The 22,643-nt window shown below is 59.8% G+C and overlaps 1 protein-coding gene across 1 annotated transcript in view; it reads right to left on the reverse strand.

Moving 5' to 3' along the window:
* The window catches only part of CHD5 (chromodomain helicase DNA binding protein 5), a 62,356-nt gene that overhangs the window by 23,973 nt on the left and 15,740 nt on the right, over window positions 1-22,643 (reverse strand). The window contains exons 3-19 of the mRNA XM_055082167.1: window positions 20,535-20,714; window positions 18,044-18,162; window positions 17,216-17,454; window positions 14,825-14,949; window positions 13,450-13,573; window positions 12,672-12,838; window positions 12,274-12,495; window positions 11,004-11,210; window positions 10,575-10,786; window positions 7,895-8,026; window positions 7,700-7,808; window positions 6,357-6,548; window positions 6,069-6,269; window positions 2,634-2,771; window positions 2,422-2,543; window positions 1,470-1,643; window positions 945-1,086 (exon numbers count right to left, since the gene is read on the reverse strand). Of these exons, the coding sequence (XP_054938142.1) occupies window positions 945-1,086; window positions 1,470-1,643; window positions 2,422-2,543; window positions 2,634-2,771; window positions 6,069-6,269; window positions 6,357-6,548; window positions 7,700-7,808; window positions 7,895-8,026; window positions 10,575-10,786; window positions 11,004-11,210; window positions 12,274-12,495; window positions 12,672-12,838; window positions 13,450-13,573; window positions 14,825-14,949; window positions 17,216-17,454; window positions 18,044-18,162; window positions 20,535-20,714 (2,805 nt within the window). The remainder of the gene's footprint in view (window positions 1-944; window positions 1,087-1,469; window positions 1,644-2,421; window positions 2,544-2,633; window positions 2,772-6,068; window positions 6,270-6,356; window positions 6,549-7,699; window positions 7,809-7,894; window positions 8,027-10,574; window positions 10,787-11,003; window positions 11,211-12,273; window positions 12,496-12,671; window positions 12,839-13,449; window positions 13,574-14,824; window positions 14,950-17,215; window positions 17,455-18,043; window positions 18,163-20,534; window positions 20,715-22,643) is intronic.

A 22,643-nucleotide genomic window follows, 5' to 3' on the forward strand; every position in this document is an offset into this window, starting at 1 on the left:
AAGCCGGCCTTCCCAGCAGGAATGTGGCCCGGCCTCTGCGGTCACTGCAGGGCACGTCCAGGCAAGGCCAACCCGGGCCCCCAGCTGGGCAGAACCTTAGCCCAAAGGCCTCTGCTGGGCCACCACGGTGAGATCAGCCTGGGGTTGGCTGGGTCTAGGTCACCCACAGCACGGCCTCCACGCCTAACTCTGCACTGGTCTTCTTGTTTGGGGGCAGGGATCGGGGAGGGGGAAGGTGTAAACCGTGGAGCGCTTAAATTAGAACCAGACTAGCCATGACCACAGTGAGCTCTCTCCGAGGGCACTGAGGTGGACTTTCTGGTCTGGTCCTCACCCTTTCAGGGGGCTGCTGTTATTGTCCCCATTTCGTAGAGGACAAACCCGGGACCCCAAGAGGACCACTGACTGTCCTGAGACCACGGGACTAGAGCCGGGGGTCTGACTGGGGGTCCCGTCTCTCACCCAGGGCTGCACATCAGATCACCTGGGGGCCCCACGCAGGCCTCCCCGCCTGCCAGGTCAGCCCTCGGAATCCTGGCCTGGGGTCCCCTGACGCTGAGGCTGGAGGGGATTCTGTGGTGCCCCGATGTCCCCCATTACTTTATGGTCGCGAGAAGGGGTCCAGAGAAGGAGAGGGCCTGGCCGAGCAGTGGACAGAGGTAGGTTTCCGGATACTTCTGGCACAGTGGGGACCCATATCACCTCCAAATCCTCATTGTCAGGGAGGATTGGCAGCTGAGGGCCTGAGCACCTGCCCCAGCAGCCAGGGGCACCGTGGCGGCCGCAGCTGCCTGGCGGCCACAGCTGCTTACCACGAGGGCCACAGAAAACCCACCACAACGCAGCCACGTGCACCTGCCGCGGTCCACGGCAGCCTCAGGAACTCGCCACGGTGGTCAAGGGCACCTACCACGGTGGCCACAGCGGCAGCCACGGGGACCTACCACAGCAGCCACGGGGAAGAGGTAAGGGTGGTTGCAACACTTCTTCAGGTCCATCATGATGTTGAGCAGTGACACCTGGTTCCCGCCCCCCTTGGAGTTCAGCGCCTCGAAGTTCCGCGTGAGGATGAACTTGTAGTACTTCCTGCCAGAGGAAGGAGGAAAGGCAAGCTGGATACACCTGGCCACACCAGCCTCCGAGAGCGCACCCTGCTCTGCGGGGAGCCTGGGGGCTGCTGCCCTAGGACCAGTTACAGAAAGACCAAGGGGAGCCCCGAGAGGTCAAGCCACAGGCCTGGCGCTGCCCAGCAAGTTGCTGGGGGAAAGTGCAAGGACCCAGGCGGCCCCAGCCCTGGTCGCTGAAACCTAAGAGGCCCCAAGAAGGAAGTATGTGCAAAAGGTGAGTTGAGGCCTGGGCGGGGCCGAAAGGCCCTCCCACCCACCCGGGGCAGCAGCAGCCCAGGAGGGCCAGGTCAGGCCCTTCTGATCTAGAAGACAAGCCCAGGGGACATGGGGCGGGCTGCTCACTTCTGCATCTGGCTCAGTTCCACGCGGACGATCAGCTCGGTCTTGGCCGGCATGTTCTTGAATACATCAGCCTTGAGCCGCCTTAGCATGTGCGGCCCCAGCAGGTCATGCAGCTTCTTGATCTGGTCTTCCTTGGAGATGTCGGCAAACTCCTCCAGGAAGCCCTCCAGGTTGCTGCAAGAAAAAGCTGGGGTGAGAGCCTGGAGCAGGCCAAAGCCCTCTGCAAAGGGAATCAGGATTGGGGTGGGGGAGCAGGCCAGCCAGCCCCCGGCCACCTGCCAGAGGGTCACAGGGCAGGCCTGTCACAGGGCAGGCTGGCTGGTGGGCCACGGAGCCCTGGCCCTGCCCTAGGTGTCACCCCCACCCATCGCAGCTGTCCCAGGCACACAGGATGCCTTCCTGTCCTCAAAGCTGTCCTGGACATGCAGTCTCTAGGACTCTTAGCCATATCACAGAAAAGGAAACTGAGGCTGATGGGTGCCCAAGGTCATACAGTCCAGCCCGCCCTCGGATCTACATCTCCTGATTCCAGAATCAGCATTCTCCACCCTGAATCCCCTGAGTAGGAAACTGAGGGGTCAGATGAAGAAGGCCGGGGGCTCTGTCTCCAGCCCCGTCTCCACCACGACCACCCAGCCTCCTGCCTCCCATCGCTGCCCCCCACGTGGTCACTTCAATCTTTGTGGAGGGACAGGAACGGGCCAGGGGTGTGGGGAAGGGACAGGAGCCCAGCAGGAGCCCCGGGCTCGCCAGGGGCAGAGCTGAGGAAAAATCGCAGGATTAGCAGCAGATGTTTCCCAGGGGCGCGGCACGGGCCAGCGCGCTGCTAACACTCCCATGTTACCGATGAGGAAACCGAGGTCCAGCGAGCAGCCCCAGAGCCGGGACGGGCACTGGCCCCTCTTCCCTGGCTGCCCCCCACCCCTCCTCCCCGGCCGGCCCCCCGACTCACTTGAACCTCTCTGGAGTCAGGAAATTGAGGAGGTGGAAGAGCTCCTCCAGGTTGTTCTGAAGGGGGGTGCCCGTCAACAGCAGCTTGTAATCGATCTGGTAGCTGTTCAGGACCCTAAAGAACTTGGGGAGGGGGGACAGGGGGCCTGTCAGGGGGCACCAGGCGGCCGGCCCATCCAGGAAGCACCGGAGCCAGCGGTCCGCACTTCCTACCTTGGACTGGTTGTTCTTGAGCCGGTGGGCCTCATCCACCACGAGGCAGGCCCACTCGATGGAGCCCAGGATGGCCTGGTCGATGGTGATGAGCTCGTAGGAGGTAAGCAGGACGTGGAATTTGATCTGCACTTCTTTCTGGAGGGAAAGGGAGATGTTTGGGAGGAGAGCTGGGAGAGCAGCAGATCAAGGTCTCCAGAGACGAAGGGGCGAGGAGGAGTGTCGCCGGGACCCCCACAGAGCCCGGGGAGCCCTGGGACGGAGAGGAAGACACAGGCCACTGAGCAAAGGGGTCAGGTGAGGCCCAGAGCACCTTCCCCAAGAGAGCGGGGAAGGGCTGAGAGAGGCAGAGGGGAGCCTGTAGGCAGCACCTGGGTGTGCACCGGCCCTGCTCTTTTGGGCTAGACCTTGGTCAAGGCAATTAACCTCCCCAAGTCTCAGTCTCCTCACCTGTAAAAAGGGAGCAATACTGTCTATAGGAGGAATGCCACGAGAATTAAAAGGGCTGGACTGTTCCTCAAAAAATTACACATATTATGGAGAACGGTATGGAGATTCCTTAGAAAACTAAAAATAGCGCTACCATATGATCCAGCAATCCCACTCCTGGGCATATATCCAAAGAAAACCATAATTCGGAAAGACACACGCACCCCAACGTTCACTGCAGCACTATTTACAATAGCCAAGACATGGAAACAATGTAAGTTTCCATCAACAGAGGAATGGATATAGAAGATGTGGTACATACATACAATGGAATATTACTCAGCCATAAAAAAGAATGAAACGATGCCATTTGCAGCAACATGGATAGACCTAGAAAGTGTCATACTGAGTGAAGTAAGTCAGACAAAGACAAATATCATATGATATCGCTTATATGTGGAATCTAAAAAAATGGTACAAATGAACCTTTTTTACAAGAGAGAAACAGAGTCACAGATGTAGAAAACAGACTTATGGTTACGGGGAAAAACAGGGGGAGGGATAAATTGGGAGATTGGGACTGACATATACACCCTACTATATATGAAATAGATCACTAATAAGGACCTACTGTATAGCACAGGGAACTCTACTCAATACTCTGTAATGACCTATATGGGAAAAGAATCTAAAAAAGAGTGGATATATGCATATGGATAACTGATTCACTTTGCTGTACACCTGAAACTAACACAACATTGTGAATCAACTATACTCCAATAAAATTTTTAAAAAATAATATAAAAACAAAAACAAACAAAATTACACATAGAATTGCCATGCGATCCAGCGATTCCAATTCTGGGTATAGACCCAGAAGAAGTGAAAGCAGGGACTTGAATGAATATTTCTGCACACCTAGGTTCATCCCATTATTCAGGAGAACCAAAAGGTAGAAACACTCAAGTGTCCACGGGCAGATGAATGGATAAACAAAAGGTGGTCTATTCACACGATGGAATGTTATCCAGTCCACTTCCCTGGTGGCGCAGCGGTTAAGAATCCACCTGCCATTGCAGGGGACACGGGTTCGATCCCTAGTCCAGGAAGATCCCACATGCCGCAGAGCAACTAAGCCCGTGCGCCACAACTACTGAGCCTGTGCTCTAGAGCCCGCGAGCCACAACTACTGAAGCCCGCGTGCCTAGAGCCTGTGCTCCACAACAAGAGAAGCCACCGCAATGAGAAGCCCGCACACCGCAAAGGAGAGTAGCCCCCCGCTCGCCGCAACTAGAGAAAGCCCGTGCTTAGCAATGAAGACCAAATGCAGCCAAAAATAAATAAATAAAAAATAAATTAATTAAAAAAAAAAAAAAAAGTCAAGGAAAGAAATCCTGACACACGCTACAACGTGCTGAGTGAAATGAGCCAGACACAAAAGGACAAATACTGTATGATTCCACTTACATGAAGTACCAAGAATAATCAAATTCAGAGACCAAAAGCAGGAGGTTGCCAGGGGCTGGTGGAAGTTAGTGTTTAATGGGGACAGAGTTTCAGTTTTACAAGACGAGGAGCTCTGGAGATGGGGGTGTTGGCTGCACAACAGTATAAATGTACTTGATGTCCACGAACCGTACTTGTAAAAATGGTTAAGGTGATACACTCTAAGTTATGTGTATTTTCCCACAATTTTTAAAAATAAAATAAATTTAAAAGCTGAGTCAGCAAAGCACCCAGCCCATCGCAGGACCCCAGGGTGAGCTCAGAACTTGTTTCTGTGACTGATAGGCCCACAGGCCCATCCCTCTGGAATCACTGAGTCATTCCCTCATTCAACAAATCGTTATTGAGAATTCCCTGGCGGTTCAGTAGTTAGGACTCAGCGCTTTCACTGCCATAGCCCGGGGTTCAATCTCTGGTCGGGGAACTAAGATTCCCACAAGCTGCGCGGCGCAGCCAAAAAAAACAAACCCACCCCAATAGTTACTGAGCATCTCCTGGGGCCACGACTATCCCAGACGATGGAGAAAGCCGAGGTGAGGAACCCTGGGGAGGCTGGAGGTGATCCGCCAGCCCCCAGCACTGCAGGTAGCGCGTGAGGGCGCCAAGACTGCCCGAGTGCCCCCGCGTGCCAGGCGCAGGAAGTACTGAGGGCTTTGTGTCCTCGATTCCCAGAGTGCAGCCTGAGAGCCGGAAGCATGCACGTCGTCTGGGACTCTGTCAGGCTCCACCCCAGAGCTGCTGGATCAGAACCTGCCCTTCAACAAGACCCCTGCTGACCCGGGGGCACAGGGAAGTCTGAGCGGCCCTGCCTAGTGCTTATTCATTCAACCCTCCACAACTCTAGACCGGGTCTGTTGTCTCCATTCTGCCGAGAAGATTCTGAAGCACAGAGAGGCTAAGTGACTTGCCAGAGGTCACACAGCCGGTGGACTGGGTGGAATCGTGTCCCCTCAAGATCCACGTCCACCCAAAACCTCAGAATATGACCTTTCTTGGAGCTAGGGTCTTTGCAGGTGTAATTAGTTAAAACGAGGTCATCCTGGATTAGGGTGGGTGTCTTTATAAGAAGAGGAGACACAGACACACAGGGGAGACGGCCACATGACAACAGAGGCAGAAACCCAAGTGATACAGCTGCAAACCAAGGACAGCCAAGGAACGCCTGCAGCCACCAGATGCTGGAAGAGGCGCGGAAGGGTCCTCCCCTCAAAGCTTCAGAGGGAGCAGGACCCCGCCGACAGCTGGATCTCAGACTCCTGGCCTCCAGAACGGTGAGAGGATAAATTCTGTTGCTGTTTTCAGCCCCACCGCCACCCTGTCTATGGTTCTTTGCCCCAGGACGTGGGTACAACAGGTAACTCTGCCTCAAGAGAAGCTCTGTGCCAGCTACTACCCCCACCAGGGCCCAGGAGAAGAGACCCCAGATGGACTGCAGGGCCCCCGCGGCCCCCAGGGCAGACGGGGCACCGGGGCAGGGTCCCCGGGGTGAGCAGTGCTCACCTTCATCCGGAACACCTTCTTCCCACTCCGAATGGCGTTGTCCTCAAACGAGAACTCGTTCTCCCGGATCACAGAGCGGCTCTCCTTGTCCCCCGTGTAGGTGACCACGTAGAAGTCGGGCGCCCACATCTCAAACTCGCGTTCCCAGTTGATGATGGTGGACAGGGGCGCGCTGACCAGGTAGGGCCCCTTGGAGTGGCCCTGGGGAGGGAGACGGACGCGCTGAGGCTGCCGGCCCGCAGCCAGCACCGGCTACCCCTCCCCAGCCGCCCAGCCTGGGCCTCAAACCTCCTTGTACAGGGAGTAGAGGAAGACGATGGTCTGCACTGTCTTGCCCAGACCCATCTCATCGGCCAGGATGGTGTCGGTGCCCTGGGCCCAGGAAAAGCGCAGCCAGTTAAGGCCCTCCAGCTGGTACGGGTGCAGTGTGCCGCCCGTGGAGTCGATGTACCACGGCTGCTTGTCAAACTTGACCGTGGGCTGCAAGGAGGCAGAGGTTCAGACGTACCCTGGATCCTGGGCCACCAGGGCCCACCCCCAGGCCTTTGCGCACACAGTTCCTTATGACTGGAGTACTCTTCCCACTCCTCTCGGCCCTGCTAACTTATTCATCCTTCAGGTCACAGCTGGAATGCCTCTTCCTCCAGGAAGTCCTCCCCGACTCCTGGCCTGGCTGAGGTGTTCCCACCACGTCCTCCCTTGTCGACCCTATACGTCTATCAGGGCAGTTTCCCAAGTGTTGGATTCTCTGACTTTAAGCCCAGCTTGTGGTCACCATCCTGGTGACCTGTTCCTCTGAGTCCCATACAGTGACCAGGACACAGTGAGCACTTAGGCAACATGTGTTGGATGCACGCCCAGGGTGCCTGATCCCAAACATCACCTCTTTTATCCTGCAGCTCGGGGCCACCTCCCCCATGAAGTCCTCCTGATGTATCAGACCCATCCACCTTTCCCTGGCATCCCACAGTCTCAAGCCGACCCCCCCATTTCTGTGCGCACCCGCCATGGGTCCTTGGAAGATGAGCACTTCGTGAAACAGGGGGCAGGGCCTTGTTCCCCCAGGGCCAGCCCAGGGCCAGGTGCCAGCAGACACCCCAGAGAAGTTTGCTAAATGAATAACAGTCAACTTTCCGCTCCCCGATGGGCTCAAAGCTCCGGGGCAAGTTGTGGGTCTCCTCCCCGCCGAACAGATAAGAATGGTGTGTAATTAGCAAATCAGCAGTCATGTTCCTGAAGTAGGAAACACACTTTTTGATTTAAGTGCTTGGAATGAGCTCAACTAAAGGAATGCAATTTCGTGAGCTGCGCTGAGTAGAGACTATCTGTTCCACAGTCTGTGCACTGGTGACGCATCCTTCAAATCGCTCTGTCCCCCAGGAGCTGCCGCTCTGCATGAGGCTGGGGGACCCAGACCCCAGGGTGTGAGCCCTCCCCTGCAGGGAAGGGCTGGGTCCTGTCACCCTTGTCCCTGACGGAGCCGCAGAGCCCCCTCCTGCGCAGGTGCGGCTCCGTGTGCACAGACCCGCGGTACGAGTTCTCCGGAGACCTCCGGAGGCCATACCCTCCTCCACGGCCAAGCCTAGGTGGAGGCCCTGGCAACCCCACCCCGGGGCCCCCTCCCGGCTCACATCCACAATGGGCGTGTCCGGGGGCTTCTCCTGTTTGTCGTCCTTCAGCTTCTTGCCCTTCTTGACCAGCCTCTTGGGCAGCCTGGCGTCCTCCCCCAGCATCAATTCCCTGGGAAAGAGCACGGGGTGATGAGAGCACAGCTCAGGCCGGTGGGGGGGCGGGAGGCCCCGCCCAGGGGCCCCACGGTGGCCCACCTGTGGCCCCAGTAGGCCTGCTTCAGGTTGTCGTAGTAGGGGATGTCAATGTCGTCAACCTCCCAGGTGCACTGGTCGTAGGGCAGGTCTTTCCACTTGATCAGGTAATGCACATCCCCCTTTTTGTCGAAGCTGCAGCACGGTAAACAGATGGAGGAGGGCGGGTCACCCGGGCAAGAGTCCACGGAGGGCACCTCACAGCATGCAAAGCCTCTCACCCCCGCGGCCCCCTGGGAGCCCCAGCCAGGAGGGCGGCGCCAGGCAGGGACTCCGGAGAGGTGAGGCAGCTTGGCCAAGGCCACACAGCTAGTGAGAGGGAGGGAGGAGGGCACGGGTTGAGTGGCAGGGCAGAGAGACATCCGGGAGGCCACGCTAATGGGGGCGCACAGAACCAGCGTCCACTCCACCCTCGGTGGCCGTGAATCCCATTCAGTCATGAGGATTCCCCCGGAATTCTCAATTTCTGAGTCAGATGGTTCTCCCCTGACCACAGACCTTCGTTTTCTCGCTTAAAAACTCCCAGAGAGGGACTTCCCTGGAGGTCCAGTGGTTAAGACTCCGAGCTTCCACTGCAGGCGCACGGGTTCCATCACTGGTCAGGGAACTAAGATCCCGCATGCCACACGGAGTGGCCAAAAAAAAAAGAAAAAAACCTCCCAAGGACTGGAGGGGTGCCCATCCCAGTCTGGGGCCAATCCCTGCAAAGCAGAGACGAATGTAATTCTTGCAGGTGGGATGCCCTCTCCCAAAGACCCCCGGGGACACAGGGACCTGATGGCCCAGCCAGTAGCCTAGAGGGGTTGCTGCAGAGAAGCACCTTGCACTGCAGCTTGAACATGGCTCCTGGGAGGGGCCTGGGACCTCCCACCCAACCCGAGCGCGCTGGGCAACCGAGCCGAGGCAGCGCTGCAGGGCCGGGGTGGGGGGGCCGCGGACAGAAAGGCCAATCCTCAGTCACCATGGAAACCGATGGATTTCATTTTTTTCAATAAATGATTGGTTATTACTCAGACTCCGTTCAGGTAATACATTTGGAGGAAATTCACCTACCCCGCTTTGAAGGCAGGGAAAAACTTGCCACTTTTGTTTTGAACATGCAATTCAACAAAGGTAAAAAAATTGTGGATCATTTCAACGGGGGGCTCAAGGTCACAGGGAGGGCTGGGGATGGGAGGGGAGGCATTTCATAGTCAAGGGGGTACTTTTTCAAATTCCCCTGGCCCATCGTCCTGACGGCCTTGCCAGCAGGCACTGGCACACTCCTCGAACCCCCGCGGCAGCCCTGTGGGGTACTCTCATTATCCCATTTCACATGAGGAACACAGAAGCACAGAGCCTGGAAAATGGGAGGAGCCAGGGTTGAAATCCGAGTGACAGGATCAGGTTCTTAAACTCTGCTCTACCCAACTCCTGCTTTGGGGACGCCTGTGGTCTGCTGGATCCCAAGTCCCCCCGAGGCAGAGCCTCCGTGGGCCCCACCCTGAGCCCACCTGTCAGCCACCGCCGGTTCTCAAGCGCCTGAGCTCAAGAATGAGCAAGAGAGACTTCCCTGGTGGCGCAGTGGTTAAGAATCCGCCTGCCAACGCAGGGGACACAGGTTCAAGCCCTGGTCCGGGAAGATCCCACATGCCACGGAGCAACTAAGCAACGTGCGCCACAACTACTGAGCCCAGGTGCCACAACTACTGAAGCCCGCGCACCTAGAACCCGTGCTCCGCAGCAAGAGAAGTGGCAGAGCAGAGGGACATCTGGGAGCCTGCGCACCGCAACAAAGAGCAGTCCCCGCTCACGGCAACTAGAGAAAGCCCACGCGCGACAACAAAGACCCCATGCAGCCAAAAATAAATACAATTAATTAATTTATTTATTAAAAAAAAAAAAAAAAAAAAAAAAAAAGAATGAGCAAGAGCTCCCACCTCCCCACCAAACCAAAGCCAAACTCTTGGAGTGCGGGGGCCTCCTGCCTTGGTCTCTGCGTCTGGCCTCTGCAGCCTCTGACCACTGTCACCTGGGCAATTTCACACTGCTCAACAAAGAGCTGTTGCAGGGGCACTGGGGTTTGGAACAGTGGCTAAGAAAGCAAGTCCTGCCGTCAGAAAAGCACTGGGTTCCAATCCCGGCGCCCCTGCCTCTTGGCTGTGTGACTCTGGGCAAGTGACTTAACCGTGCTGGCATCCATAAACACGAAGGCGGAAATAAAACGCCTACCTCTGGGTAGATGGCACTCGGTGGTGTTAGCCGTGTTATAAAGGAGCAGCAAGCATGTACTCACCCCACAGCTCAGGCCCACCCCGGTCCCCAGGACCTGCCGGCAGGTATCAAGCACTGACGTCAGCAGACACCCAGGAGCACAAGGGTCCCAACCCCCCAAGTGTCCCATCTACAACTTCCACTGGCCGTTCGTCCGGTTGCCCCTTTAGACAAATGACTTAGGAACTGCCCTCCTACCGTGAGAGCGACATGCACGCACATGCAAGTGTAAACATGTGTGCATCCATGTACCCAGGTGCATGAAGACCCCTCCAGCTGGACAGTCAAATCGCCGACAGCAGGGCCCCTTCCCCTACCACACCCACACGTGGTCCTGAGCCCGTTTCACAGGCTGAAGGGGACGGCGTGTCCCAGTCCTGCAGGCACCCACCTCCAGCGAGGTTCAGGGCCCCACCCGCCGAGCACACACCTGTGGTTCAGGATGCGGTGGATCATCATCCACTCGGGCTTGATGCCATAGCGGTAGAAGCGCTCCTCCATCTTGGCGTAGAGAGGGTCCTTGTTCTTTCTTTTCTCGCTCTTGCCATCCTCATCGCCAGATCCGTAGTCAAAGGGCGGTGGCTCGTCCATGTCGTTCTTTCTTTGGTAGTTGCGATACATCACCGTGTGGTAGAGCTCCAGCTGCTTGCGAAGGGGGCAGAGGTTACAGGAGGGAGATGGGCCATGACCCCCCCCCGTGTCCCCCAACCCAGCTCTCCCAGCCCCCAGCCTGGGTCGCAAGCAGGACAATCCTCACCTTCCGCCTCCCCCTCCCCAACTCTCAACAATGCCCCTCACTCAGGGAGCTGGCCAGGGCGTTTAGGTCCTGAGCACAGCCGCACCTGCCCAGGTGCCTCACCTGTAGCTCCTTCACCCAGGAGCAGTGCCAGTAGGAGAGCCCAGCCCACTTGACAAAGAACTCTCTCTCCGGGATGCCCTCTAGGGGCTTGGGTGGTGGAACGCCAGGCTCTACGTCGGACCCCGGCAGCCCCACCATGAAGGGGGCTGGGGGCTCTGTCCACCTCCAGTGCAGGATCCGCTGGACTTTGCCCTTCAGCGGGGGACACTGTGGACAGAGGAGGGTCCCCAAGTTCAGGGCTTAGCTGCAGGGCCCCACCCCGAGACTCCCTCCAACAAGCTGTACTGCTCCAAGTCAGACAGCACCACAGTGACTCCAAGACACCACTCCGTCCTCAGGAGACCACCCATGCCGTGCACGCTGATGAGGCGATACGGGTCTGCACACACACGCGTGCACACACACATACACACGCATAACGGAAGCCCATATGCACACAGGTAACCGAGGGCTGGCACGGCACAGCCCAGGATCCACAGGGTGGGGGACCCAGCACTGGGGGTGGGCTGGGGACAACTCAGAGCATGGTAGCCTTCAAACGCCTACGGTGAATGGGGGGGAGGGGAGGAGGGGCAGAGGGTGCGCTCCTCTCCCAGCAGAAACTGAGGCCCCAGCCCCAGAGGCCGCCTACCCTCTCACCACCCCCAGCCCTGGGACAAGAGCCAGGCTGAGTCTGAGTGGACAGTTCAGCCTTGTGTGGCCTTGGGCAAGTCACTTTATCTCCCTGAGCCTCAGTTTTCTCATCTAAAAATGGAAATAACAAAAGGCCTGGTACTGGAAAACTCAGTAAGCGTTAGAGGGACGCGCAGTAAACGGTGGCTATGGTGGGCGGTGGGGGGATTATCGCCACCGCTTTTCTCTTCTCATAGCGGCTGTTTCCAGAAAGTGTGAAGGGGATTGCGAAGCAGAGCAGGCCAGGGTGAGGCGGTGGGCGGGACTCGGGGCGGAGGGGAGGGGGCTTGGGACCGAGCCCCGGCGGGGGGGCGGGTACTCGTGGGGCGTGTCCTGCACGGGAAGGGGTAGAGGCCTTGGTAGGCGGAGAGCCAGACGGGACCTTCGTAGGTGAGGCCCTGGAGCAGCATGGGAGATGGTCGTGGTGGGCGTGGCCTGGGCCGGCGGAGGCGGGGCCTTGGCGGACAGGGCCTGCTGGGGTGGGGCCTCGGTGGGTGGGACCTTTGTGCGGAGAGCCTTGCCGGGGGAGGGGCCTGGTCATGATGGGCGGGGCCTTGCCGGGGGCGGGGCGTTCGGCGCGGGCCGGCGTAACACTCACAGTACAGCGCGGGCAGAGCCATTCACCGTTTGGGATCTCGGGCAGCGGCGGGTTGAGGCAGTGCAGGTGGTAGGAGGAGGGGCAGGCGTCGCAGCAGAGCAGCTCGCCGCCGTCCTTGCACACGCGGCAGAACTCCATGTGGTCGTCCTCCTCCTCCTCGCAGCCGCCCTCGTCGTCGTCGTCGTCGTCGTCCTTCGGCTCCCACTGGATCCCCTCCTTCTCCTGGAGGGGGGGAGTCCAGGTGGAGGCACCCTGGACCAGGACCCCCCCGCCACCAGGGAGCGACTCCCCCCCCTCCCACTCGCACTTCCCCATGTTCTGCCCCAGAAGACCGTGCAGGAGTCCGGAAGCCAGGCACAGACAAAATCCCCGCCCCGGCGCGTCTGCCAAGGGCTTACACAGTGGGGACAGCTCCACTTGCCCTCGGGGGCTTTCTCCAGCTCTGGGTCCAGGCAGACGAGGTGGTAGGCCCTCGGGCAGGTGTCGCACAGGATGATCTCCCCACCCTGCTGGCACACCTCACAGTAGTCCTGGTGGTCCGTGTCATAGCCATCACCATCATCAACTGGGGGGGGGGAGGTGGGCAGAGGCGGTCATGAGGGCCTTGTTCCCACTCCCGGTGCACAACCAACCTCCACGCCAGGCTGCCCCGGCACATACTAGGCACCCGACAGATGTCGGATGGTGGGTGGACAGACAGGGTCAACAGGATGATTGAAAGAGTAAAGGGGTGAAGAGATGGATAGAAGGTGGACAAAAGGAAAGAAGGAAGGGAAGGAGGGAGGAGGAAGGAAAGAAGAAAGATGGGTGAATGCAGAGAAAGATGAATGGCTGGATGAATAAAGGCAAGGGAGGGAGGGAATGAGGATGGGTAGGGGAATGGGGGTGAAGGGATACATGGGTAGAGGGTGGATGAGGTTAAGAAGCAACTCCTTCTCTGGTGCCCCCCCTCTGCCAGTGCAAATGCCCTGGGGTGGCTCACACCACGGGTCCCTAACGTATGCAGACTCACTTCGACAGGACCCCCTCTCCTAACCACAGAGGCCAGGGTGGTTGAGGAAGCACAGGGGAGCCGCCTGCTGAGGCCTGAGGGTGCCCTTCTCCGCTCGCCGAGGGGGCTCTGCACGCCCACATCCACCATGGTGGCCATGGGAACCCTGCAGACAGGAGTCTTACTTCTCTTCTTCTGGCGCCTCCTCTTGCTCTTCCTCCCCAGCAGGGCAGAACACTCGGAGCGCACGGAGGAGCTGTGGATGCTGGCGCTGTCGAAGTCCGACTCCTCCCGCTCCTCCTCCTCGCTCTGCGGGGGCAGGGGAGGGCCCTGTGAGCCCAGAGCCAGCCCTGGGGGCTCATCTCCAGGCTTCGGAGGCCTGGGCAGGGGCGGGGTGGGGGGGGTGGCGGGCAGGGCACAGTGGAGGCTCCAGAGGCACAGTGCTGTCTGTCTCTGGTTCATCTCGTCCCTCCACCCAGCTAGAAAAGCCTCAGCCCGCCGGTCCAGCCTGATGGCCTTCCACCCTCCCCTAGCCCTGCTCTCCAGCCCTCAGACCCTCCCCACACTTTCCACCTCCAGAACTCTCCCAGGCCCTGCCCTCCACCCTGCCAAACTCCTACACATCCCTCAAGGGGAAGCCCTAAGGACACCTCCCCCAAGGAGCCTTCCGAGATCTCTCCCTAATGAGACCTATTGCACAGCCTTGTGCCAGGTCCGACCTGTCCCATCTGCCTGTCATTGGCTCTCTCCCAGTGCACATGCCCAAACCCTTCCAGACTGCGAGCAGCTCCAGAGCAGGGCCCGCCGTGGTGGAGCAGAGGGCCTAGCACATTAGTATGTGCTCAAAAGCTAAGCTGAGCTGGACCACCAGCTCCGGGCTGGACCATGCCTGCTGCTCCGTGCTCCCCTCCACAGCAGCTAAACTTGAGACCTGTCACTTGCCCCTACGAAGGGACAAAGAGATGGCTTCCATCTCTGCCCCTCTGCAGGGCTGGGTCAGGTGAGGGAAACAGATGCCCTGTAGGGGCAGGAGGTGGGTGAATGCCTCCACCCCCAGAGAAAGAGGGCTCAAAGGCTCAGACACGGACTTGGGGTCATTCCAAACCTGGTGACAGAGCTGGCCCTGGGAGGGCAAGGGAGGGGCAGGGCTCCAGCCCAGCCCTATCCTGCCTACATGCCACCCAGCAGACCTGGGCATCCAGGCGCTCCCCCCAGGACTCTCCCGCCTGCTGCCCAGATGGAGAGGCAGCTGGGGCGAAAGGAGCCGGGACTGAGCCCCCAGCTCAGCAGGGGGGGCAGGAGAGCTACGCACCCAGAGTCCAAGCTACAGGGGGCCGTGGAAGGATCCAGGCTGAGCCCCTCACCAGTCAGGTGGGGAAACAGGCCCAGCAGGCCTGCATGTAGAATGGGAGAGTCCGGGGCGGGAGCGGGGGGATGGTGTGTACAAGACCTGCCCCCTGCCTGGTTCAGGAGAATGAACCGATAGCCCTGCTTTCCACATCACCCAGCCTTTGCACGTTACACACACACGCGCGCGCACGCACACACACACTCACTCACCGAGGAGCCTTTCTTCCTCTTGCTGCCAACCCCTCCGAAGCGGAACTTGAGCCCGGCCACCTTTCTCCCTTTGCCCTTCTTCTTCACATCCTTGGAGCCTTTGATCTTCTTCCTCACTCCAGGCCCTGAAAAGCACCGGTGGAATAACCAGCGCCCGCCATGGCTCACTCACTCACCGCCATGCTTTCACTCGGCCTCGTGAGAACCCGCTTTAAGGAAAGGATGGTTTCTGCCGTTGCCCCTTCTCAGATGAGAAGACTGAGGCTCAGAAAGGTGGCGTCCTTGCTCAAGTTGCACAGTAGAGGGGGAAGCCAGAGAACAAGCCGGGCCCAGTCCCTGCTCTGGCCGCTGTGCTGCCACCTTGGGAACAGCCCTGTCCCATCCCTCTCCCCAGAAAGGAGCTGTGTCCCCAGTGGAGCCACCAGCCCCCAGGGCCACTAAGGGCACACCCACCCACCTGTGGAGCACACCTAGGCGCTGGAGGGACGTGCTCGGGCAGGAAGCCCTTTCCCCAGCTGCCAGCCTCCGGGTTGTCTGCCATACCCGGCACCGGCACCACTCAAGCCCGCCCTCACCTCTGCCAATCATCCCCAGGAAATGCTGGCTCCCAGGTGGCCAGCAGGGGTGAGGTTGTTTTTATGGAACTGGTCACAGGACAATTAGTCACCTGGGGAGTAATGACCCCCCAGCAGCCTCTCTCACCAGGCCGAGCAGGGAAAGTGGGGGGCCTGAAGGCAGGTGGCCTCGCCCCAGGCCCTCCTCCACCCACATCACACACAGAGAGCTGGGTCTGGGAGCCCAGCTGTAACCTCAGCGGCGCCACGGAAAATCTATTTCAATTTTTCAGGCTCTGAATAGGCAGCTCAGGGAATCGATAGCTCAGCAGCTGGAGCCCGAGAGGAAATGAGAAAGAAGGCTGGCTGGGCAGACAGCAAGGGAGTTGAGCGGGAACAGTCTCTACAGCCCGCGTCACTCACCCACCGGGGCCCCTGTGGGACCTGGTAAAGGGAGGCATTATCCCAGAAACCAAAGCTCCTTGGGGCAGAAACAAGGGGTCCCCAGCGTCTGCTCTGCCCCCCATAAACATCCAGGTCAGGGGACTTCCTTGGTGGCGCAGTGTTTAAGAATCCGCCTGCCAATGCAGGGGACACGGGTTCGATCCCTGGTCCGGGAAGATCCCACATGCCACGGAGCCACTAATCCCGTGAGCCACAACTACTGAGCCTGCGCTCTAGAGCCCGTGCTCCGCAACAAGAGAAGCCACCGCAACGAGAAGCACGCGCACCGCAACGAAGAGCAGCCCCCGCTCGCTGCAACGAGAGAAAGCCCGCGCGCAGCAACAAAGGCCCAACGCAGCCAAAAAAAAAAACCAGGTCAGGGCACCCAGGAAGGTGAGCTGCAGGCGACACCACCACTCAGAGCCCCGGGGAGATCAATGTCCCTGCTCCCAGTGGGGCCATCAATCCTCCATCCAGGGAAGAAAGGTCCCTCCCCTAGAACTTCAAGTTGCAGAGAGCCTCCGCTGTCCCTATTCTCCCCACCCAGACACCACCACAGAGTCTGATTTTGTATCTGGACCTCCTTCCTGGCCTCCCTGGGAAGGCGGCCCTGTCCACGCCCACGCCCACGCCCACGTACATCCGTTACCCCGAGGGCCGGGTGCTCAGAAGACAGCGATCCACGGGTCACCAGCCCCCGCTCGCCGCAACGAGAGAAAGCCCGCGCGCAGCAACAAAGGCCCAACGCAGCCAAAAAAAAAAACCAGGTCAGGGCACCCAGGAAGGTGAGCTGCAGGCGACACCACCACTCAGAGCCCCGGGGAGATCAATGTCCCTGCTCCCAGTGGGGCCATCAATCCTCCATCCAGGGAAGAAAGGTCCCTCCCCTAGAACTTCAAGTTGCAGAGAGCCTCCGCTGTCCCTATTCTCCCCACCCAGACACCACCACAGAGTCTGATTTTGTATCTGGACCTCCTTCCTGGCCTCCCTGGGAAGGCGGCCCTGTCCACGCCCACGCCCACGCCCACGTACATCCGTTACCCCGAGGGCCGGGTGCTCAGAAGACAGCGATCCACGGGTCACCTTGGGACCCCTTCCCCCTGGGAATGGTGCAGCCTCAAACCCAAGAGCCCCCTAACTCCCAGCAGCACGGGCCACACCTCCGTCCCCTCCTCCACGCCTGGGAAAACTCCCAAAGCTCTGAGCCCACCACCTCCTCCACTTCGCCACCAGCCCCAAGAGAGAGGCAGGACAGATGCCACAACACAGCTGAGCAAGGGGTGGGTGGGTCCAAGGTCAACCAAGGCACCGGGTCCTTGATAGAGACCGGCCCGGCTGTCCCAGACTGTGGGGCCTCGGGGCCCTCTGCCAGCAGGACTGGCTGCGGTCTTACCCTTGCCCTCCTTGGTCTTGGCCTTGCGGACGGGCACAGGCTGGGGTGCCTGCTGGGGGCTGATGGCCAGCGGAGGCGCGATGGCGACCGTCTCCACAGCCGCGGCCACTGCCGCCGCGGCTGCCGCCGCCGAGCTGCCCTTAAAGGGGTTGTTGGCGCTGAACTCTCGCCACTTGGCGCCCAGGACGGTCATCATTTTGGACATGGGGATCTTCGGGTTCTTCTTGGCGATGAGTGGCCTGCGTGGGGGGGAGAGGCAGGAGGGTGAGGACAGCCCCATGGAGGGGATGAGGCCCCCGTGTGACCCCCCGCAGGGCCCACCCTTCTTCTCCCAAGTCCCACACCCGGGATATGCAGCGAACTGGGAAAACTGGGCAGAAAGGAGGGCAGGGAAGAGGACCAAGACACAGACAGCAGTCCACCCCCAAGGCTCCTGATTCCCTGTTCATGTGGCTGGCGATCTTCTAATTGGGTTTCCAGACCCCGTAAGACCCGAGGGGCCAGAGGCAGGGGCCTACAGCAGGCCCCTGGGGGTCCAGTCCCATTTCTTTTAGAGCTGAGTGTGGCCACGGGGGCTTAAGACCCCTGGGAATGACTGGGGTCGCCACCCCTGGGGGTAGGACCAGCGAGGGAAAGCAGGACCACCTGCTGAGCTGGAAGGGTCCTGCCCCTCCTACCCGCTGTGCCCAGGGTCAGTGTGAGCCTGGAAGCCCACCCAGGAGCCCGGGGCCCTGTCCCCCTGGCCGCCCCACTTGGTGCCCCCGGGGGAGGCAGGCCTCGAGGGCAGTCTCCGTGGATGTGCCCAGCCATGGTGGCCCCGGGGCCCACCTGAGGAACTGGCTGAAGGCCTTGTAGTTGGTCAGCGTGTGATAGTCGGCCTCCGAGAACAGGTAGTCCACGTCGTCCAGGCCCCACTCGGCCATGAGCTGCCCCGAGGACTTGGGCTCCTACGGACACACGGGCCGGAGGTGGAAGGAGAGGTGGGGGTCCTTTTACCCTGCACCCCCCACCAGGGCCCCACCCAGGGTGCCTCGGAAAAGCAGGGGGATTACGTCGGCAACTTAACAAGAGCAGTTCTCGCCCACCACTGAAAACATCCTACAGCACCTCAGGCCGCCAGCCCCTTGATCAGTGGGGATGGCCCAGATGCCAGCTCATGATGGGGCGCGGGCCACGCGCCTGGGGGGTTAATGCGGGGGTTTGGCGGGGAGCCATGTGCATGTCCAGGGCAGGAATGATAACAGGACTCACTCTGTCCGCCCCAGGAGATCACCTAGTACAGTCACACTTGGACCTCGTGAAAGGACAGGTCACTGCGGGTTCTGGGACCAGGAAGGTGTGCCCTGGTCAGGGCAGTGGCCCAGCTCGGGGCAGAGCCCAGAGAGGGTCCCTCAGCTCCTGCTTCACTCTCCAGATGGGGCACTGAAGCCCAGGGAGGTGCGCAAGGCACCTGCGTGCACCCAAGGGCACACCGACAGCCGGCCCAGGCGTCAGGCCACAAAGCAGAGCCCGGATGGCTGGGAAGGGAGGGGTGGGCGGTGGTGCTGGCTATGAGACTGGAGCCTGCCGGACAGAGGCAGGCTCCAATCCTGGCTCTGACACATACTAGCAGCGAGAGGTGGACAAGCCACTTCACCTCTCTATGCCTCAGTTTCCCCATCTGTAAAATGGGGATAACAGCACCCACGTCACAGGAGGGAAGGAGTTAGCACAGGTGCTTGGAACAGGGCCCTCACCCCGATTCCCCATTTGCTCCAGGCAGCCCTGAGCTGCGCCAGCCCCACCCACTGATCCATTCCACCAATCAGCACACGCCATCCCAGGCCACAGTCACGGATCCAGGTGGGCATGTGACTCAACCGGTCCAGGCAGGGGCACCCCTGGGTCTCCTGTGCGGACAGCTAGGACACAGGCCAGCTTTCCCTCCTGCTGGATGGGGCAGGGGGTGTCCAAGAAGCCCTGCACTGCTGCTACACACATTCCCAGCCACGAGGGTGCCTGGCCTGAACCCAAAGCTGACCCTCCAAAGGCAAAGAAACAGGGCCCTGGATGACACCACTGGGTCCCCCTAGCTGGAAGCCCCCTTGCCTCTCAACTTACTGCCTAAGCCCCTCAGAGTTGCGCTGTCTGCTCCAGCAGGGGCAGGCCACCCGGGCAGAAGACACGGCCTCCCTCGGCCCCAAGGGACCCGCTTCCCGGCCTCCTGTCCTCTGTGGCAGGTCAGAGGTGCTCCCACGTGGGATCCCCTCCCTTGGCCAACCTGCTCCTGACACACAGCCAGTCCTGGAGGTTCCCACCACGAAGCAGAGCAGCAAGTGAGCGATGACATTGTTACAGGACGACCCTGAATCACTCCTGTAAGTTCATCTTCCAAATCTGTCAGCTTCTCAGCTGTCATCGGTCACAGGTGACTCATAACACACCTGCCAGCTAATGAGCTCCCTCTGGGTGTTGGGACACCGCCGGCTCTTCCCAACGCCAGTCGTTGATAGTCACCACCTCTGCCTCACCCAGCAGCCACTGTACTAACATTTACGGAGCGCTTATCTTCAAATCCACGGCCAGCCCAAACGGAGCCTCGTCAAAGATCGAAGGCAGCAGGAGGTTCCCGGATGAGGTGCTGTCATCTGCCATCTGCCCCTGCCCGACCCAGAGACCCAGGACCCAGAGCCCGTCTGCCGCCCTACCCTCGGCCCCTCCCCCCACCCCCGTGGAGCCCCCGCAAGGAGCGGCCTTGACATCCCAGGGGCCACATCATGCCCCACATTCCCCGGGAAGAGGCTTCTCCCCAGGGGAGAGCTGCGGGCCCGTCGCCGCTATAGCTTCCCTGACTCTCGCTCCCTGGGACGCTCTCCCGGGTGCCCACGTGGGATGAATTTCAGAACACGTGCTAACTAAGGTCCCCTTCCACCATAAGCGGAGCCGTCCAGCCACTTCTTCTTAGCAAAACCTCCATTTGTCAGGTTCCCGACACCAAACTTGAGTTCAGACCATGGCTCTCCTCAGAATCAGCTGACCGCTCAAGTTGCCCAAGGCAGCGGACAATACATCAGCAAGAGGCCGCACGACTTCCTCCCCAGACTCCTAAATGTCATCCGCTGTTATTTCTAATGTGTCTCCGAGACTTGTGGCTACAGTATTTCTCACAAAGTTGTGTCCAGCCTTCACACCCACAGCCCCATCTGCCCCGACAGCCCTCCGTGGGAAAGGAGGCTCGGGCCCTTTGCCCACAGGGGCTCCGGGGTCAGGAGGCGGGGCACTGAGAGCAGCAGGCTCAGCCGGCCCAAGCCGGAGTCCCCCAGCCAGGCCTCAGGGTTACCTTGAGGCCTCCGTCGTCGTTGTCGTCCTCGTCATCATCTTTCTTTCTTCGCTTGGCTTTTTTCTCCTTCTTGTCCTTGAGTTTTTTCTTCTTCTTTTTATTTGGGGAGTAGTCACTGCCCTCGCTGTCCGACTTCTCCTCCAGCTCCTCTTCATTTTCCGACAGCTCATCATTGCTCCCCTGGAAGGGAAAGGTGGGTGGGACGGTGAGGGCGACAGGGGCCCAGAGCAAATGCAGAGTCCCGGGCAGTAGCACTGCCCTGAGAGCGGCCTCCTGGCAGAGTCAGTTGGCCCACACTTTCTGGATCAGTCTCACCCGCCAGACCACTAAATCCCAGCCAGAGGGGCTGCCCTGAGCCAGCACGGGGTAAGGGTCTTGTCCCCAGTGACTGGTGGGGGACAAACGGTGCTGTGCGGGTGAGTCGAGGCCTCGGGTGAAGACACACGCCCCCACCAGGCAAGCTCAGTGCAGCCTGCTCAGACGGCCCCGTTTCAGGTGACTTTGGGATTGTAACGCGTGTCAGCGATGGCACTTGGACCCGGGCGCTCGTAGAGAGGATGTGAGGCCCAGCGCCAAAGACCAAAATGCTGTCCACGCTGGAGAAAAGCCCCCAGCTTCCGCCCCGACTCCCCAGCTCCTCTCCCCTCTCTTTATCCTTTGCATCCTATGGAGTCGTGTGTGTCAAGTGGAACCTATGATTAACACAGAGCGCACATCCCGGTCTCATCTGCCTGTGCGCTCTCCGGACGCCGCTGAGGCACCAGCCCACCTTCCCCACCGCCCGAACCCTGGCTGCTTCATCCCACTGTGAGACAGAGTAATTTAGGCAGCTCTTAAGCTCGGGTTCCCGCATTTAGTTTCCGTCCATACAGGCAGAAAATGGCCCATTTATATGGAGATAAGGGTGTTGACAGACACAGCATTCCCCATCAGAAAGGCACTGCCCCTGCGAGCAAGCTGTGTATCGGGGGCTTTTCAAGAGGCAAGCAGGCTGATGAGGCCCCTCCCGGCCCGGGTCTGCAGGAGAGGCCGGGCTCCGATGAAGATGACACCCAGCATCCTCATGCAGGCGGTTTACTGTCTTCAACGCGAGCGAAGAGAGGCACGGACGAGATGAAGAAAGAACGGGAGAAATGAAGGATGTGAGCTCCGGAAAGAGCAACGAGGGAGGGGGGCAAAAGAGGAGGTGGAGAGGGAGGAGGAAGGAGGCAGAGGAAGGAAGGGGGGAGGGGAGGGCGGAGATGGAAGAAGGGCAGAGAAGGAGGGGGCAGCAAGGCCAGTGGGTCTGTCCCGGGAGGCCCCCAGCCCACTCTGCCCTTTCCAACCGCACTGTGGAGTTGAGAGTCTTTTCCCAGGCGGGGGGCTCTTCCTGAGATACGGCTGGGAAAGGACCCACCCGTGGGGTCCCTGCACTTCCTGACTCTCCCGCTGCTGGGCTCACTCTCTCCCTGCCGCCGGCTCCCTGCTCCCAAGCCTTTTATGCCCGTTAAGCTGCTGAGTCAGTGTGCTGGCTGGTGGCTGGCAGGCAGCAGGGCCTCTGGGCCTTTCCGGAACCCAAGTGTTTCCCGGAACACTGACTCGGTCGGCCACACCGGGCTCCGGGGGCAGTGCGCCGGTCCTGGCTGCTGCCAGAGCCTGCCCAGGGCAGGACAGCCTTGCACGCGATCCCGTTCCCAGGGCTCATGGCCACAGCTCCCGGTCCTCTGGGGAGGCAGGGGTCAGACAGGGATGTCCATTTCCCCCGAGGATGTAGAGTTTGGCCAGCTTGGAAAGAGCACCCTTCGACAGACCTGAGAGACAGGCTCTATCCCAGCCACACCCCCGCACAGGTAAGGATGGGAGGAGGAAACGGCCACAAGCTTCAGCACCGCGGACAGAGGCTGTGGGGCCCGCCGAGGGAGGGCCATGGGGCTGGCCCTCGGCTGCCCTGGGGACCCCACGAACCAGACCAGGGAAGAGACAGGAGGACCCACGGTGGGTCCGGGGGCTCCCTGGGGAGGCTGCAGGACAGAGACAGTCTCGGAGCTCTGACCCTTGCTAGTCAGGAATCGGGCAAGTCACTGCAGCATCCTGACCTCAGCCTCCTCATCTGTGAAATGGGGACGCCAT

The sequence above is a fragment of the Physeter macrocephalus genome, chromosome 3 (genome assembly GCF_002837175.3).
Source record: "Physeter macrocephalus isolate SW-GA chromosome 3, ASM283717v5, whole genome shotgun sequence".
NCBI lineage: Eukaryota > Metazoa > Chordata > Mammalia > Artiodactyla > Physeteridae > Physeter > Physeter macrocephalus.